The following is an 18281-nucleotide window of genomic DNA, read 5'->3' as shown; positions in this document are numbered from 1 at the left end:
CACTAAAAAGCAGGGCCTCGCCTGACCAAAGTGTAAGTGTGTGGATCAGGGGATGCCACCTAAGCATAGTCTCCCTAATGCTTCCAGCAGAGGACTGGGGTCTATTGGCTCCTGATGTGGCTGGGGGTGAGTGTCCAGAGCAAGGTTTGGCAGCCCAACTGGTTTGCTGGATGGCACTCTGAAAGTGGGACACGTAAGGGTGGGGGAGCCTTGGCGGATTTGAGGGTCCTGGGATGGAAGCCCATGCTGATTGTCAGTCTCTCTCCTTCTCCAATCCCTTACAGACATAACTATGCTTGCTGGTGTGGATCACACAGAGACGACTCTGGTTGACCCGGCCTCATAAGACAGAGATCCTGCGAGACAATGGACATGTAGTCAGTGAGAGGGAAGGGTCATTTTGTCTGACATGAATAATTCACTTGAAACTGGTCATCTGGGCAAAGGGAGTTAATCTGAGGATCACCACACCTCAGGCAAAGGGCAAAGTTGAGAAGGTGGGGCTTTCATGAATAACCTTAGCTGGTACAGGAATTGAACCTGCGCTGCTGGCCTCTTTCAGCATCCCAAACCATTGCCGGGATTCTCACACCCCCTGCCGGGTCGGAGAATCCCCAGGGGGAGGCGTGAATCCCGCCCCACCAGTTGGGGGTCGTAGACAGCGGCCTGGCGATTCTCCGGGCCCCCATGGACCGAGCAGCCGTCTAGTTTTGGCCAGTCTCGCCGGCGTGAATTACTCACCTCAGGCATGGCGGGACCTGGCAGGTGAGTAAGTGGGGGCAGTCCTCGGGGGGGGGGGGGGGCGCGCAGGGGGATCTGACCCCGGGGGGGGGGCCCCACGGTGGCCTGGCCCACGATCGGGGCCTAACAATCTGCGGGTGGGCTTGTTCCGTGGGGGGACTACTTTCCTCCGCACTGGGCCCCTGTAGGGCTCCGCCATATTGCCCGGGGGCCGGCACGGAGAAGAGAACCCCCGCGCATGCGCGGAAATACACCGGCCGGTCTGCGCATGTGCAGAAATATGCCGGCCGGTCCGCGCATGTGCGAGATCACGCCGGCTGTTGCGCGCGGCTGGAGTGGCGCCAACCCCTCCAGTGTCCACCTAGTCCCCGAAAGTTCAGAGAATTCCTTACTTTCGAGGGCTATTGACGCGGGAGTGGTTGGCGCTGGTTTTCCTGCCGGCGTGGGGACTTTGTCCCCAGAAGGGAGAATCCCGGCCCAGCTGTCCAGCCAACTGAGCTATGGTTAAAGATACCACAGCACTATTTAAGAGCAAGGCAGTTCTCACCAGTGTCCTGGCCAATATACATCCCTCAATCGAAAGCGCAAAAACAAATGATCACATTGGTGCTTGTGGGAACTTACTGTACGCAAATTGTTTCTTACACAACAGAAGTGACTAAAATGTATTTCTTTGACATTGGAAGCATTTTGGGAACGTCCTGAAGTTAAGAAAAGCTCTGCCTGGATGGAATCATTTCTTCAAAAAGCAGAACTTGTGCTCATGTGATCTGCTCTATAAATTTGAATAACTTTGAACTATAGATTAGATTCTTGGTTCAAAACTATTCTCTCATCTGAAAAAACTGTGACTACTGAAAATACACTGATGCTGCGGGTGAGGTAGCATACTGAGCTTGCTTCCTTATGCTGCCTTATGCCAGAGTGGAAAGAGCTTCTGTTCTCCAACACTGTTATTCCTCAGTTGCCCAGTGCCGGTTGTCTTTCCACCCATCTGAGGTAATTTGCACAACACCAGCAAGCTGCATTTATATAGCACCTTTTGGCACACTACAAACATTTCAAGGTGTTTTACTGGAGCTTTATCAGACAAAATTGAACTCTCAGCCACATCAAATGAAAGTTGGACAGGTGACCAAAAGTTTGGTCGATCGGATAGGCTTTAAGGAGCATCTTGAAGAAAGAGAGATCGAGTTCAAGAGATTTAGGTAGAGAAATTCAGAGCTTAGGACTGAGGCCTCTGAAGGCATGGGCTGTCAATGGATGACTGATTAAAATCAGGGCTGTGGCAATGTTGCTCCTCAGGAACAGAGGAGACTTATTTAATGCACGTTATTTTTTAAAACAATGTTTATTGATTTCACCATTAATTCTAAAACTTGTTTCTGTCCAAATGACACATTCAAAGTACAAAATACCTCAGTACATAAGGAGCTATCTTTAAAATCACTAGCATAGCGCACAATAATTAGCTTTACTAAATCAGGCTTATCATTCCTCACAATAATAAAGTTATTCTATAAACAGTAATCGATCAGACAATCACAAGAAGAAGTGCTGTTGCAACTGGTCTTCACCTTGTTAAAGTTCTATTTACACACAACCAATTCTTTAAATGCTGGGTTTCCACAAATGTCCCTGTGTTCAGTCACATGGGCTTCCAGATTCCCGAGATCACAGAGTCAACTTTAACTCAGTTCACCCCTTTATTGTGTCTGCTTCATCTGGTGGTGTCATGTGCCTGATTGACAGTGGCCATCTATACTGATAGACAGTCCATCAGCCCGTCATTTCCAAGAGGGCTGGAATATTCTATCTCCACTTAGATCATCGTTGACTGATGAACTTTCTACCCATCTTGGACAGCCTTAGTTACCCAGCATTGAATCTTAAGTGCTCCACCCCTTGATGGAACCTTCTATAACAAGTGACATAGTTGCTGTAGTGCAAACTCCTTTTCGAGGTCTAATGGTGTTGACACCTGCTTCAGGTGAGCTGACTTCACTATGCTTAAAAAAGACTGATCAATCATTCTGTCTAACATGGGCACGTGTCACTAAACATTAAGCAAGCAACTATTATTTTTATATTAAGTTACGAGTAAACATTATGTGTAGCTTTCAGGACAAGCCAGTGACATACATAAAAACGACTCTCTATACATGTCTAATCCTGCCATTAAGAGGTTCACAGGCAACTGAAACAGCACAAAACAGTTTAGCGACTGAAACTTTAGTTCAAAGGAAAAAAAAACATCATAATTCTGTGCGAAGCTGCCATTCAGTCCTGAAGAGGTCAAGGATTAACAGCTCCTTTTTCCCAATTGATCTGTTTTCTACAGTGCTGAATCGTTGTTTTCCACACTTCCTGGTCAACAAAAGGGCAGAACAGTAACTGTTTCTTGGTGGAAGGGTTCAACGGCCCATTCCTGTTGCTATGTTCCTCTGTACAGTTCTGACACCTGTGTGGTTCTTGGCAGGGGAGAGGTGGATATTCAAAAAGGTGCAACATCTATGGATTGGAGTAACCTTCAGCAAGTGGCTGAGAACTGGTTCGATTCATTCAGACATTTGATAATGAGTCACAGTGCTGGCCTAGGGAAGACCCTCGGCCAATCCCAAACCATGGAATTATGATGTGCAAACTTCAAATCTAACCTCAAAGGAAATACACTACAGACATCATCATTTGTCACCCACACTCCAGTTGGTATGGGTACAAAATGGACTCTAATATCTAATTAATATATTGCATTCCTATATATTGCTTGCATTTCAAAATTGGACAGTATGTGTCCTACATATAGACCTGATTAGTTTACAGTAGATCTATTTTAAGTATTTCAATTCTCCCATATCATAGTGATCATATGTCGGGATTAATTCACAATTGCTCTTAAATTTTAAAACAAGGAAAATGTTGGGAATGCTCAGCAGGTCAGGCAGCCGAGTTTAGGAAACAGAGTTAACGTTGTAAGTTGATCACCCGACGACTCTTGTTCTCTCTCCTCAGACGTTGCCTGACCTGCTGAGCATTTCCAGCATTTTTCTGTTTTTATTTCAGATTTCCAGCATCTGTAGTATTTTGCCTTTGTTCATTTTTTTTCTTAGAGCTCAAGGTTGCTTCCTTGTTCCAGCAAGTCAAGTGCCTGCCAATTTACAATCAATAACCATGTCATTCGAAAAAGTTTAGCACCCAACTATCTGTTATACAATTAAACTATCTGCAAGTTAATGCCAATGCTTCTTTTGGAAAGGTCAGTTGTTGTTTGGCACAGCTATACAAAGTAATTATTGTCCACGGGTCTCCTACAAAGTACCATGCTTAACTCAGAGTGCTGACCAGCATATTAAATAGTATTACACCATTGGGCCAACCACTAATGACACAAATTTCATTTCTTGCTCCTTTAACCGTTACCAATTTAAAACCACAACTTAAATACAAGACCACAATTCCAGAAGTTTAAAGTAGATAAGAACACAGGAAACATGCGAGTTAAAATGACCCCATACATCCTGGCCTCTGAAGTAATTAATTGGCTCTGACATGCTTTGGGCCATCCTGAGTTGTGGAAGGTTCTAGTAAATGGAGTGCCTTCTTTCTTAACAATAGCTGAGCAATACCTCATGAAGGGTCTTGGACATTTAGACTTGAATCCCTATTGCTGGCCTTTGGCTTGTTTTCCAAGTCAAGGAAGGCTAAAATGCCAATGAAATCTGTTTTGAAGAGGGGTATGAATTATGAGCTGGAAAAGTTTGAAAATAGGTGATCTCCATGGATACTATTTTATTGCTCCCGGTTTGTTCAATGTGGGAATAAATTTATTGCACGGATATCCAATTCTCAAGAGTTAAGCACCGTAGGGTGTTGGGTACTGAAAGCCTCAAAAGGGTATGTACAAAAGATGCCCCTCATTTTAAGAGTCCTGTTCAGTCTTTGAATCTCCTGTTGGCTTGAAGTTTCTTGAAGTAAGCATCCTGATCAGTGTCTGTACTGGCTTCCCGCTCACCGAGGAATACAGGGTTGGGTTTTCTCCTCAGCGTCGAGTCCCGGCTGGAGGTAATGGTCAGTGTCTCTGAATTGGTTTCACTCCTCTCAGCTCCTGCGACATTGATTGTGGCGACACTGCAGAAACGGGCATCTTCCTGCTCAAGGTCGCTGGCAGAAGAGCCAGGAGAGATGCCACTGTTCTTGGCCGACCTGTAGCTTCTGTAGTCCCTGTTCAGGTCATTCAACTCAAAGGCATCGTGAATGTCCGCACTGCCCTGAGGAGATTTCCATTCCCAGGGTCCCACTCCACCATTTCCAGAAGAGACATGCACGATTGGATGGGACCCATGTGCGTCGACCGTGACAATACTCGAAGAGTCGCGCTCAGAAGGAGATTTGTAGTGTGAGGACTCTGAGCTGCTTGAGCCATCAGAGTGTTTTGGTGTTACCGTTATCATGCTCTGTTGTTTTGACATGGCAATGACTTGCATGATGCGAGGTTGGTTGTTGGGTCTCGGGACTCCCCCCTTCTCTGCCATGAGCATCCACTTTGCCCGGGCTGAGTTGCTTTTTGGGGAGGTGCAGACACTTCCTTGGGTCTCTTCAGGAATATGAACCAGCTGTGAGGGCCCAGGCCTTGACTGGATCAGTACCCGTGCGCCACTGCCCCTTTCTGAGTTCCTGGCTTGTACGGTGGGATACAGAGACGAAGGAGTTGGTTCATCCTGATCAAACCCCACACCTCTCAACTCCAAAGCCGTTCTCATTTGGGGCTGTGATTGGCTGATAGTCGGGTCGTGATCCAAAGACATGCCATCGATTGACTTTTGCTTCCATTGGGAAATGAGCTGCTTGGACCGAGAGGCGTCCATCGAGACATGGATTGTCATATGACGGCGAGCAGCTTCATCCAAATTTGGCGTGTTTACACGGGGCAGGGTGTTACTGAATGTCACCATGTTTTCCTTGCCCATTGGGCTTCGTGGCGCCAGCAGTTCCACATCGACACTGGCACGCTTCAGGCTGTTGAGGGAATTTTTCTCCCGCTGTGCCAGGTGGTGATCCAGGCCATCGAGCCTTGGCTGTGGATTCAGTTCATCCGTGCTAAGGGATTTACTTTGCTGATAGACGGAGTCATGGCGTAGATGTGTCAAGGGCCGGAGCCCAACCTTAGGAGGAGGTTTGGCAGGAGAAGCATCCTCTGAGGCCTTGAAGTTACCGACAGCGTGAAATCCCTGTGAAAGTAAAAGAAGGAAGAATAGTATACAATTTTCTCAACTGAAATATGGTTGAGTTTTAAACTTTGAAATCGAGCAACATCTGCATCGAAGATGGAAAAGATATCAAAACACTTCTTAATTTAGAAACAGGCTGTTCTCACCATGGCGAGCTGAGCTGTGTTAGTGCCAGGGAATCAAACTCCTCTTTACAACTCTGAATTCGACTTTACTTCAAAGTAAGGTGGGCTCTGACTTTTCTCGCTCTTTGGCTCTGTGCCAGCATACCTTTGTTGGACATGTTTCCCCAGTGAGAGGGTATTCACCTCAATCTCTTCAGTGCATCAAGCCTTTGATTTGCTTTCCTGAACAGAATAATGCTGGAGGAGCTCAGAACAATGGTCTTGTACTGAACTTACAGCCCATTCAGCCCAACTGATCTGTGTTACAATGAGCCTCCTCACAAATGTTTTTTCTCAGTAGACTGAAAGTATAAACTACTGAGGAAGGGTTCATGGTTTATAGTCTTCTGAGCATAAAAGGTTGGAGCGATGAAGCACTTTAACATGATCAAGGGATTTGATTGGATAAATAAAGTAAATGATTTCCTCTGTTGGAGGAGTCGATAAAAAGGTGGATGGAGCCAAGCCATTTTGGAATGAAATGGGGAGACACTTGTACAAAGTGTTGAATATCCAAAATTCTCTCTCCCAAAAGGCTGCTAGTGCGAAGGATGTATTGAAATCTTCAAGACTGAGATGGCTAAATGTTTTTGTTAAGTGAGTTCAGCACAGGACACAGAATTAAGGCAGGTAACTGTGCTGAGGTATAGATCTGCCATGCTGTAACTGGGCAGCACGGTAGCATTGTGGATAGCACAATTGCTTCACAGCTCCAGGGTCCCAGGTTCGATTCCGGCTTGGGTCACTGTCTGTGTGGGGTCTGCACATCCTCCCTGTGTGTGCGTGGGTTTCCTCCGGGTGCTCCGGTTTCCTCCCACAGTCCAAAGATGTGCAGGTTAGGTGGATTGGCCATGATAAATTGCCCTTAGTGTCCAAAATTGCCTTAGTGTTGGGTGGGGTTACTGGGTTATGGGGATAGGGTGGAGGTGTTGACCTTGGGTAGGGTGCTCTTTCCAAGAGCCGGTGCAGACTCGATGGGCCGAATGGCCTCCTTCTGCACTGTAAATTCTATGAAACTTAAATGGTGGAACAGTCTGAAAGGGCTGAATGGCCTCCTTCTACTTCCAGCTTTGTAAAATACTAAAAACTGATACCACATAGTGCGCACGTTTCTAATGGTGGGCTGTAATCCCTTTCAAATGGCAATGTCCTCACATCAAATCACACATTGCATTAAAATTCCACAGATACATCATTGCTTGAATGACTTGGTGTCTCAGTTAATGATTTTATTTACTTCTGGCTGTGTAAATAGCACTCATCCTTTCTCAAGTTTCACTTGAAGAAAAGATTAAGAGTTGCTTCAGTAAACCAGTATATTGTTGTAACATTTGCTCAGCTATAATTATCCAAGAACCTTCATCACTATTCAAGACCAGATGTATAATTAATGGCCATAGTCACTGTGGTAAAGGTCTCCATGGAAACAACTGGTTGGCAGATGTTGCAGTGGGCAACTATGAGTTACTTCACTACTCAGCCTATCCCCTCACTCTGCAGTGTCCCTCAGCAAGGTGCAACATATATGTTGGTCTCGACTTGCAATTTGATTGAACTTGCCAGATGGGTTCACTGAAGGATAAGAGGAACAGAGGAGGAACTTGGTGAACAGCAGCAACAGCAATGCAGTCAAGAGAAAGGGCCAACAAATCAGCCCCAATTTCTTGATGGGCGTTTGGTTCCCTGGATGGCACAGAAAATCATGAATCTAAGAATAATTATGGCTCATCATCATCACGGTAGCACAGTGGTTAGCACTGTTGCTTCACAGCGCCAGAGTCCCAAGTTCAATTTCCGGCTTGGGTCTGTGAGGAGTCTGCACGTTCTCCCCATGTCTGTGTGGGTTTCCTCCGGGTGCTCCGGTTTCCTCCCACAAGTTCCGAAAGACGTGCTGTTAGGTGAATTGGACATTCTGAATTCTACCTTGGTGTACCCGAACAGGCGCCGGAATGTGGCGACGAGGGATTTTCACAGTAACTTCATTGCAGGGTTAATCTACGCCTACTTGTGACACTAATAAAGATTATTATTATTTCCTTTCTTACTAGATCAACATATGAGAAAACAATTAGAGTTTCTAACCAAGCTTGGCTTTTCAAGAAATCCTGGGGCGGGACTTCCAGTGACAAAGATAAGTTGGCGCCGCTGATGGTGGGGATGTTTGAGGAGGCGATAACGAAGGGGGCGTTGCCACAGACTTTGTGGCAAGCCTGGATCTCCTTCTTGCCCAAGAAGGATAAGGATCTGACAGAGTGTGGGTTGTGTAGGCCCATATCACTCTTGAATGTGGATGTAAAGATGTTGGGGGTAGGTTGGAGGAGTGCCTCCCGAAGGTGATAGGGGAAAATCAGACGGGGTTTGTAAAAGGGAGGCAGCTCTTTTCGAACATTAGGAGGGTATTGAATGTAGTTGTGGCACCGGCGAAGGGGAGGGGGACAGAGGTGGTAGTGGCGTTGGATGCCGAGAAGGGGGTATTTGATGGAGCGGTTTGGGATTGGGCCACGATTTGTGGAGTGGGTAAGACTGTTGCACAGGGAGCCGAGGGCGAGTGTCCACACAAATAACATGAATTTAGGTTATTTGCTCTGCACCGAGGGACCAGTTGGTGGTGAAGGTGAAAGCGGATCTGGCAAGGTGGGATGGTCTTCCTCTGTCGCTGGCAGGTCGGGTACAGGCAATTAAAATGAATGTATTGCCGTGATTTTTGTTTATTTTTCAGTGCCTGCCGACCTTCCTGCCAAAGGCATTTTTCAAGGAGGTTGAAAAGATGATTACCCCGTTTATATGGGGGCGGGGTGGACGGGGGGCGTAGGGGAAGGGGAGGTGGCCCAGGATTAGGAAGATGTTGTTGCAGAGAGGACGGCAGTCAGGGTGGTGGGTCTCCCAAACTTACTGTATGACTACTGGGCGGCAAATACGGAGAAGGTGAGGAGTTGGGTCGGGGGGGGGGGGGGAACTCCCAGTGGGTTAAAATGAAGGAGGGTTGTGCAGGGTGTCGGGCTGAGGGCATTGGCAACAGCGCCGCTCCCGATGGCCCCGGGGAAATATTCGGGCAGTCTGGTGGTAGTAACGACGTTGAAAATCTTGAGGCAGCTGCACCAGCACTTTAGGCTGGGTGCGGGGTCGAGGGAAATGCCGATTCGGGGGAATCATAGATTTGAGCCAGGAATGTGGGGTGGGAGTTTTCAGAGATGGGAGGAGAGGGGATTTAGGGCACTAAAGGATTTGTTTTTGGGGTGCCGGTTTGAGGGACTGGAAGAGCTGGGGGCGAAATATGGGTTGGGGCAGGGGGAAATGTTGAGGTATATGCAGGTCCGGGATTTCGCTAAGAATGAGATACAGAGCTTTCCGGTGGCGCCGGCCTCCACACTGTTGGTGGAGGTGCTGATGACGGGGGAGTGAAGAGGGGTGTGGTGTCAGTGATTTATGGGGTGATTCTGGGAGAAGAGAAGGCATCACTGGAGGGGATTAAGACAAAGTGGGAGGAAGAGTTTGGGGAGGGCATGGAGGGGGTTGTGGTGTGAGGTGCTCCGGAGGGTAAATACCTCAACTTTGTGTGTCAGGTTGGGGCTGATCCAGCTGAAGATGGTGTATAGAGCACACCTCACAAAGACAAGGGTGAGCTGACTCCTTGAGGGGGTTGACGATGTTTGTGAACGCTGTGGAGGGGGGGGGGGGGTGGCAGGGGGGGTGGAAGGGAGGGAGGGGTGGTGGGGGGGGCCACAAACCATGTTCATATGTTTTGGTCCTGTCCAAAGCTGGAGGGGTATTGGAGGGAGGTCTTCAGGGTAATCTCGAAGGTGGTGCATGTGAAACTTGAACCGGGTCCCCTGGAAGCCACATTCGGGGTGCCAGGTTTGCCGGGGTTGGAAGCGGGTGCGGAGGCAGGTGTCTTAGCCATCGCCATGTTGATCGCCCGAAGGCGGGTCCTGTCGGGTGAAGGTCAGCTTCTCCTCCCTGTGCCCTGGAGTGGCGGGTACTACAATTCATGGGCCTTGTTTGTTATGCATTTTCAAGAATTAAATGACATCGAACATTAGGGGGGAGTGGTGGGGGAGGTTGGTGTGTATATGTATGGGGTGATGGTGGATTCCGGATTCTTTTTCTTTGGTGTTTGTATTTAAAATGTTAAGGATTGTTTGGGAGTTGGTGGGAGGAAGGGATTGCTGGCCAGGGGATTGACATTGTATTTGTTCCCGTTGATTGTTTGTTGGTGGGTGTAAATTTGATGAAAATGTGAAAAAGGAGGAGAATAAAAAGATTTTTAACAAAAGAAAGCCTGGGGCTGGATTCTCCGTTGGCCATCGCCGGATTCAGGAAATGCGATTGGGTGGAGAATCGGTTGCTGGGACACTGGCCAGGCTGGTTGGGGTGGGAGGGTCCCTGGGAGGGTCCCCTGCCAGGGCCAGTTCACACGTCCCACTCAAGATAATGCCCACTGTAGCCCCTATGGAGGCGCCGGGAGAGGGCTGCGGAGCATACCGCTACAAGGGCAGCGTGATCCGACGGTACCCCTGGCACCAGGACCAGATGCCCCCACGGTGCCAGGCACCGAAAGGGCCAGGATTGTGAGGATGGGGGGAGGGGGGTTGGGGGTGGGCATGTGGGGCAGATCCCACAGTGCTAACCAGGGGCACCATGTTGCCCGTTGTACCTGGTTGGGCAAGGGGGGTCTGCACTATGCCAACATGTCAGTCTTTCACCCACTGCCAACAATGGATATTGGAATTCAACCAACAATGGTCGCCTTCCTTTGGTCGCCGCAACCCTGTTGGATGCCCTACGGCTGTGCAAGCTGGCACTCGAGGAGGAGGAAAGTGCAGCAGTGGAGCGTGCAGCAGTGGAGCAGGCAGCAGTGGAGTGTGCAGCAGATGAACAGGAGGCAGCCGCTCAGGATGGAGGGTTGGCCGCCTAACAGGCCGAGGAGGAGGAGGTGCAAAGGAGGCACCGCATGAGGCCTCGTGTGTACCTGAAGTGCCTGTCATTCGAGGACCTGCCAGCCAGGGCATGCCGTCGAAGACTCCGGCTGAGCTAGAGACAGTGCGACATATCTGTCAGATCATGGCGCACCTGGTGGCCGTCAAGGTGACAGTGGCCCTGAACCTTTACGCCACGGGTCCTTCCAGGTGCTGAGTGGGGTCCCACAAACCTCGGTGCACAGGAGCACTCTCGCCATCATGGAGACCCTGTATGCCCAGTCAGCACAATATGTCCATTTCAATGTGGACCGAGCCCACCAGGGTGCCCGGGCAGCGGGGATCGATGCCATGTCCTGGTTCAAGGCTCCTGGGCGACACGGGTTATCCGCTGCGGTCGTGGCTGATGACGCCTATCCCGAGGCCACAGACTGATGCCAAGACCCCTACAACACCGCCCATGCAGTGTCCAGGAGCGTGATCGAGCGGTGTTTCGCCATCCTGAAGATGTGCTTCAGGTGCCTGGACCGCTATGGAGGTCACCTCCTGGATGATGCTGAGAGGGTGGCCCGCATCGTGTCGGCCTGCTGCATCTTGACATTGCGGGTGTCAGGCAGCACGGTAGCACAGTGGTTAGCACAGTTGCTTCACAGCTCCAGGGTCCCAAGTTCGATTCCTTGCTGGGTCACTGTCTGTGGAGTCTGCACGTTCTCCCCGTGTCTGCGTGGGTTTCCTCCGGGTGCTCCGGTTTCCTCCCACAGTCCAAAGATGTGCGGGTTAGGTGGATTGCTAAATTGCCCTTAGTGTCCATAAAGGTTAAGTAAGGGTTACGGGAATCGGGTAGAGACGTGGGTTTGAGTAGGGTGCTCTTTGTAAGGGCTGGTGCAGACTCGATGGGCCGAATGGCCTCCTTCGGCACTGTAAATTCTCTGATCTATGATCCTCCACAACATCGCGCAGCAGCGGAGCGACATGCGGGAGGAGGTAGATGAAGCCCAGGTCTCCTCCGACAAGGAGGATGCGGGGGAGGGTGAGGGTGGGCAGGACATCGGGCCCAGGCAGGCACAAGAGGCCGCACGGCGTGTCCACCAGGGCCAACATGCACGGGACGCTTTGATCGCCTCCAGGTTCACTGACTGGGGAGGGGGGTTGCGCGGGGGTGAAGGGGGGAGGGGGGGGGTGGGAGAGGGAGGAACTGGCCAGGGGCGCGGACACCGCATCCCACCTTCCCGGTCACGCTCCCGCCTGCAACACCCTCCGTGATACATACCTGCCGCACCACAGGGCGTGATGGACCCTGTGTTGGCAGTGACTGCGGGTCTGGTCCACGGGATGGAGGATGATAACCCGCTCTGCGATTAGCCCTACTGTTCTGCAGTGTCTGGCTACGGCAGCACTTTCCACAATCCCTGCATGCGAGCTGGCCATTCCAACACATGGTCCCATCGAATCCCTGGGGTGGCAATAGGGGGGATGGGTGGTGGTGGGGGGGGAGCATGGGGAACCCAGGCCACCCACAATGTCAGCCTATTCCCCCCCCCCACCCCCTGCTTCCCCATCCTTCCCCCCTCTGCACCCCCTCTCTGGCCAGCCCAGACTAGCTCACCCCTCATACACTTCTGACAGAGCTGAGGCAGGTTGTAACAGTGTGAATAGGTGTTTAATGTGACAACACATATATACAGATTTATGCCCTAGCCCCTATGACTAAACTGTGCCCTGCACCCATGTCAATTTAACTAGTGTCTGACTTTCTCGCCTTATATTATGTTTAGGTGGATCCCCAGATGGTACAGCAGGAGTGGAGGTGGCCTGCTGTGACTCCTGCCTGCAACCTGAGTCCCCGTTGGTGGCCGTCTTCTGGGGCGCGCGGGTCTGGATAGGCCCGGGTGCATCTTGGGTGTCCCAGGTGGCATGGTGCTGTCCTGTTCTGCTCGCTGCCCACCAGAGGCACCGGGGACAGAAGGGGTGAGTCTGAGGTGCTGCGGTGTTCTGGCATCTCCCCTGCGGGAGTCACCGCTACGGGCCCCATCACCTCCTCCTTCACCTCGGGGTGCCCGATGGCCCCCGGGCGACTTCATAGGACGGGGGTTAGTGCCACCTGGCGCTGCCAGTCCTAGAGGCCCGCTCTGGCCTCAACCAGGGTCAGCATGCTCGCAGCCATGGAGCACAGGGAGTGAACCATCTCCGCCTGGCACTGCGCCACATTACTCATTGACTGTCCTGTATTATTCCTTGTGTCTGAATAAAGCTCGTAGTCTTCCAGTTGAAGTAGATGCTATATTTCTGTGAGTTTGTTCTCTCTCCAGCGCTTATACTATGTTACATCTGAGCTGCCTGTCTGTGTCCTGCTCACCAGCTGCCATTCCTGTGAAGGGAGATGACTTCCTGTTTGTCTATGTATATATACATCTCTGGTGCTCCCTCTAGTGGTTACTTAGTTGTCATGTATTTACCTTAACCCCTTGTGTATGTAAAGTGATGCATATCACCACATCCCCCCTTTTTTCTTTTTATATATTTCCTGTACTTTGATAGAAAAAATTGTACAAAACAGGTAGATGAATGATGATATGTACAAGTTGTGATGATGTTGATGATTATACAAGGCCAATTAATATTTATATGTCCAATCTTAATTTAAAAAATTTATGAGTCCAAACTTTATGAATTTGTTCGGTTGAGTTGCTTTCTTCTTCTGTTGTTGAAGTGGTGATGTTGATGTTGTCAATTCTTTGTGAACGTCGTCAGTGTTCTTGTGTTTAAGTAACCAAGAAGTCATCATGAGGTGTTCGAATGGTTGAATCACTTTGTTGTCTGATTTAGACTTTTTCTTCTGTGCTTGTGGTAGCGAGTCTGTGTGTCATCTTTGTTGTCTGACCTGGACCTTTTCCTGTGCTTGCGGTATTGATTCTGTATGTCATCTTTGTTGTCTGACCTGGGCCTTTTTCTGTGTTTGCGATATCGATTCTGTGTGTCTTCTGCCTTGAAAGCTGGTTTGGTTGTTTGTTGTGGAGCAAATGTGAATTTGTGAGATTTGTTGTCATGCCATGGTACGTTTGTACTCTTGTCATTATTTTGGAGTGTGCTGTTACATTGTCCTTCATGTGCAGAGCTGTACCATGTTGTACAGGTCGTTGTTTCATTGTTGTTATTTCTGTTGTTTCTGTCCTTGTTATTTTTGTTGTCGTACTTGTTGTTTTTGTCATGCTTGTTGTTTCTGTTTTTGTTGTTGCTGTAGTTGTCTTTGTTATGTTTCTTGTTATTGTTTTTGTTGTTCTTGTAGACTTTGTTGTTGTGCTTGTAGTTTTTGTTGTTCTTGCTGTGCTTCTTGATGTTTTTGTTGCTGCTGTTGTTGTTCTTGTTTCTGTTGTGATTCTTATGGTTTTTGTTGTTCTTGTTGCGCTCAATGACTGTTCCGTGTAGATAATTTGAGTCATTCTCAAAGTTATTTGTGTTAATGTCCTTTATGGTATCTGATGTTTCATTGAGCGTTTCTTCTTGAGGATTGTGAGAATGATCTGATGTTGCATTGATCTTGGTGACATCACTTCTTTGTGGTTGATGTGATTCCTCTTTGATTCCTTTGTGCTCCTCTTCTGGAGTCATTTCTGGTTCACTTGAATCATCATTGATTTCTTGGTGCTCCTCTTTTGGAGTCATTTGAGGTTCATTTGAATCATCTTTGGTTTCTTGGTGCTCCTCTTCTGGAGTCAAAATCTTCAAGATTTCATTTTCTTGTGGGTAGTTTGGAGTAGATGAGGTTTTAATTGACGTGATCTCACTGGACTCAAGAGTAGTTTCACTTTGATTGTTGAGTGCTTCTGTACATACGAGCTGAGATCTGTCAGTCTTGCTGTGATCTTGCACATCTTGAATGTCGATCGCGATCACATTGTCACTATTCTCACATACAGTGGGGAGACATTCAGTGTCTTCTTGTTGGTTAAATGAGCTGGGCAGATTTTCATAGTCTTCTTCTGGTGGCTCAAATAAGCTGGGTAGACTTTCATAGTCTTTTTGTTGTTCATGTGAGCTTGGTAGGCTTTCATATTCTGCTGCTGGTTGCCCAGATAAGGTGGATAGACCTTCATAGTCTTCTTCGTGCACGGTTGTCAGTCTGGAGTCTTTAATTGCTTCCATTCTGGAGTCTGTCAACGAGCTCTCTGTGGAGACGTGTGTCGCTCTCTGTGTGGAGTCTTTCATCGCTCGCTGTGTGGAGTCGTGCAGTGTTCTCCCTGTGGAGTCGATCTGTGCTCTCTCAACGGAGTCGTTCAGTACTCGCTGTGTGGCATCATTTTCTTCTTGGGTATTTGACAGGTTGCTGTCATCCAATGTATCGACGATCTGCCATTGCATCATGGTATTGGATTAATCTACCATGAGTAGAGTTGTGTTGAGCTTTTCAACCATGGCGCTGATGCTTTTATGATCATCATATCCGAATAACTCAGCCATGTCTGAGTAGTATTTTTCGATAAACAAATCATCTTTATTTGTTTCAGATTTGTTATTGTCCTCTTCATGTTCAATGAACAAATCATCTTCTTTGGTTTTGGATTTATCATAGGGCTCTTCACTTTGTGTGGTGCAAACTGCTTGTTCCAGGGTGCTGCGAAGGTTATGTTCAACTGCTGGGAGAAGTTTAGGCATTGTTGTGCCTTTTGAGGTTAAATTTGTTGGTTTTGTGCCTTTAAGAGTCTTGTTTGTGATTTTCGGGCATTTCCCCTTTAAGTGGGCATGGTCTGAATTGTCCGACATCATGACGCTTGTGACGTAAAGCGTAGGAATTGATTGCGCATGTGCAAATCGATTTTCCTTTATTGTGCGCCTTTCCGGAAACTGCGCATGCACAGATCCCTCTTTGAGCTGTGCGCTCTTTTTCTTCAACTGCGCATGCGTGGCGTGTGCATGCGCGGAATGATCTGCGCCCAAAACTTCATTTTTCAATTCCGCATGCACAGCTGCAGTTTCCTGCGCATGCGCAGACCCAGATTTGCGTCCTTTGTTCCCCAAGCAGTTTAAAATCTGCTCAGACGCCATTTTAACTTCTTCAGACCCGTGGAAAAGAACTTTCTCGCCGTTTATTCTTGTTAAAAACGTAAAGTTTTTTTTCTTGCGATCTGCACTTGTTAATCGTGATTTTCAGCGTCAAACTTTTTTGTTCTGATGATTGTTTGAGTTTCGCAACACTCATTCCCTGTGCAATTTGGTCTCTGAGCATTGAATGTCTTAAAGCAGCGTTGTTACTGGTGTTATAGTAATATGTATTACTTCTAATTTGGTGTTGTCTTCACCTTTCAAGTAATTAAAACAGTTGTAGATTTCTCTAGCTTCATGTCCTGCTAGTAGAAGTGCTATTTTCATTTCTTCTGAGGCCGTGCTCAACTCATTAGCTATGATATACAGTTCGAACATTTGTTTAAAGATTTTCCATCTATGACTTAAATTACCGGTTGTTTTCAGCTGCGGTGGAGTTCCAACGAGTTTCATCGATTCACGTACGAGTTTTCTTCTAGTTTTCAATCTTGCTTTGTCTGCAACTTGTGTAACTTTTCTAGTAAGCGTTCTGAAGTCACCTGGTACCATGTATTATTCCTTGTGTCTGAATAATCATAGAATTCATAGAATTTACAGAGCAGAAGGAGGCCATTCGGCCCATCGAGTCTGCACCGGCTCTTGGAAAGAGCACCCTACCCAAGGTCAACACCTCCACACCCTATCCCCATAACCCAGTAAGTCCACCCAACACTAGGGGCAATTTTGGACACTAAGGGCAATTTATCATGGCCAATCCACCTAACCTGCACATCTTTGGACTGTGGGAGGAAACTGGAGCACCCGGAGGAAACCCACGCACACACGGGGAGGATGTGCAGACTCTGCACAGACAGTGACCCAAGCCGGAATCGAACCTGGGACCCTGGAGCTGTGAAGCAATTGTGCTATCCACAATGCTACCGTGCTGCCCGTAAAGCTCGTAGTCTTCCAGTTGAAGTAGATGCTTTATTTCTATGAGTTTGTTCTCTCTCCAGCGCTTATACTATGTTGCATCTGAGCTGCCTGTCTGTGTCCTGCTCACCAGCTGCCGTTCCTGTGAAGAGAGACAACTTCCTGTTTGTCTATGTATACATACATCTCTGGTGCTCTCTCTAGTGGTTACTTAGTTGTAGTGTATTTACCTTAACCCCTTGTGTATATACAGTGATGCATATCACTACATCCCACCACCTTCTGGGCCTATGTCACATTAGCCAGTGACTGCGACATCTCCCTCTGGAACACGGCCACCTTCCTCTGCATCTGCACTACGTCAGCCAGCGCCTTGGCAATGCCGCCGCCGATCTCAGCCATGGCCTGCTGTAACTGGGCCATGCTCACAAACGTGACTGCAATGACCATGTGGTTCTGGCATATGGCTGCTTAATGAGGCGGCAACCCTTCCCTGGTCCTCGGCCAGCACCTGCACAAAATGCCCCAGACCTTGGACATGCTGATCCACGGCCGCAAAGCTCATCCCAATGCCTCCACTGCGGACGCCACCCGTGCAGTGTTGGCCTGGGTGGCACGCATGGTTGACAGGGCCTCCTGTTCCTGCACGCCATTGGGCTCCTCCAACTGTGACTGCAGATGCTGGATGCTCGCCGGCAACCACTCATGTAGTCCCTGGCTCTGCGACTGCATCTCCAGAATCGATGGGACTGTCCGTTCCAGAAGCCCAAAACCCTCGTGGATGGCAGCTAGTTCCAGCGTCGGCCCGCCCTCCGATCGTCCACCCCTTTGGGTGTCATACCTCCACCTGATCTACTGGAGCATGTGGTGCACACCAGATAGTGACCCAGGAGCCTCTTCACTAAAGTGACCAACTGAGGTGAGTGTCTCTGGGATGGTGGTGGGTGTTGGAGACAGCTGTGACGGGAAATCAGTGTCAACATAAGACTTGAGCTCCGGGGGTCTCCTGAGTCTCAGTGGAGGGCTGCTGTCCGAGTTGCTCTCCCCGTCACTGCTCGGCTCACGGGGGTGGGGGGGGGGGGGGGCTCCGGCTGTGGCTGGGGGCGGGGGACACCGGATGGACCGACTCCATCACCAGCAGGTCCTGCAGGACAAAAAACAAATCGCAGGCCGGGGGTGGTGGGGTGAGGGTGGGGTGTGGGTAAGAGTGAGTGTGAGGGTAGTGTGGGGGTGGTGTTTGGGAGGGAGGGGGGGGGTTGACACATGTGCCACGGGGAACT

General features: G+C 49.0%; 1 protein-coding gene across 1 annotated transcript in view; it reads right to left on the bottom strand.

Annotated features, from left to right (window-relative positions):
* Positions 1 to 2073: 2073 nt before the first annotated feature.
* The window catches only part of plppr3a (phospholipid phosphatase related 3a), a 271797-nt gene continuing 255589 nt past the window's right edge, over positions 2074 to 18281 (bottom strand). Inside the window, exon 8 of the mRNA XM_072482829.1 lies at positions 2074 to 5969. Within this exon, the coding sequence (XP_072338930.1) occupies positions 4674 to 5969 (1296 nt within the window). The 3' untranslated portion in view covers positions 2074 to 4673. The remainder of the gene's footprint in view (positions 5970 to 18281) is intronic.

This window comes from Scyliorhinus torazame, chromosome 18, assembly GCF_047496885.1.
Source record: "Scyliorhinus torazame isolate Kashiwa2021f chromosome 18, sScyTor2.1, whole genome shotgun sequence".
In the NCBI taxonomy this organism is placed as follows: Eukaryota; Metazoa; Chordata; class Chondrichthyes; order Carcharhiniformes; family Scyliorhinidae; genus Scyliorhinus; species Scyliorhinus torazame.
Note: the sequence above shows the minus strand (reverse complement) of the source record. Positions and strands in the feature narration are given on the sequence as shown.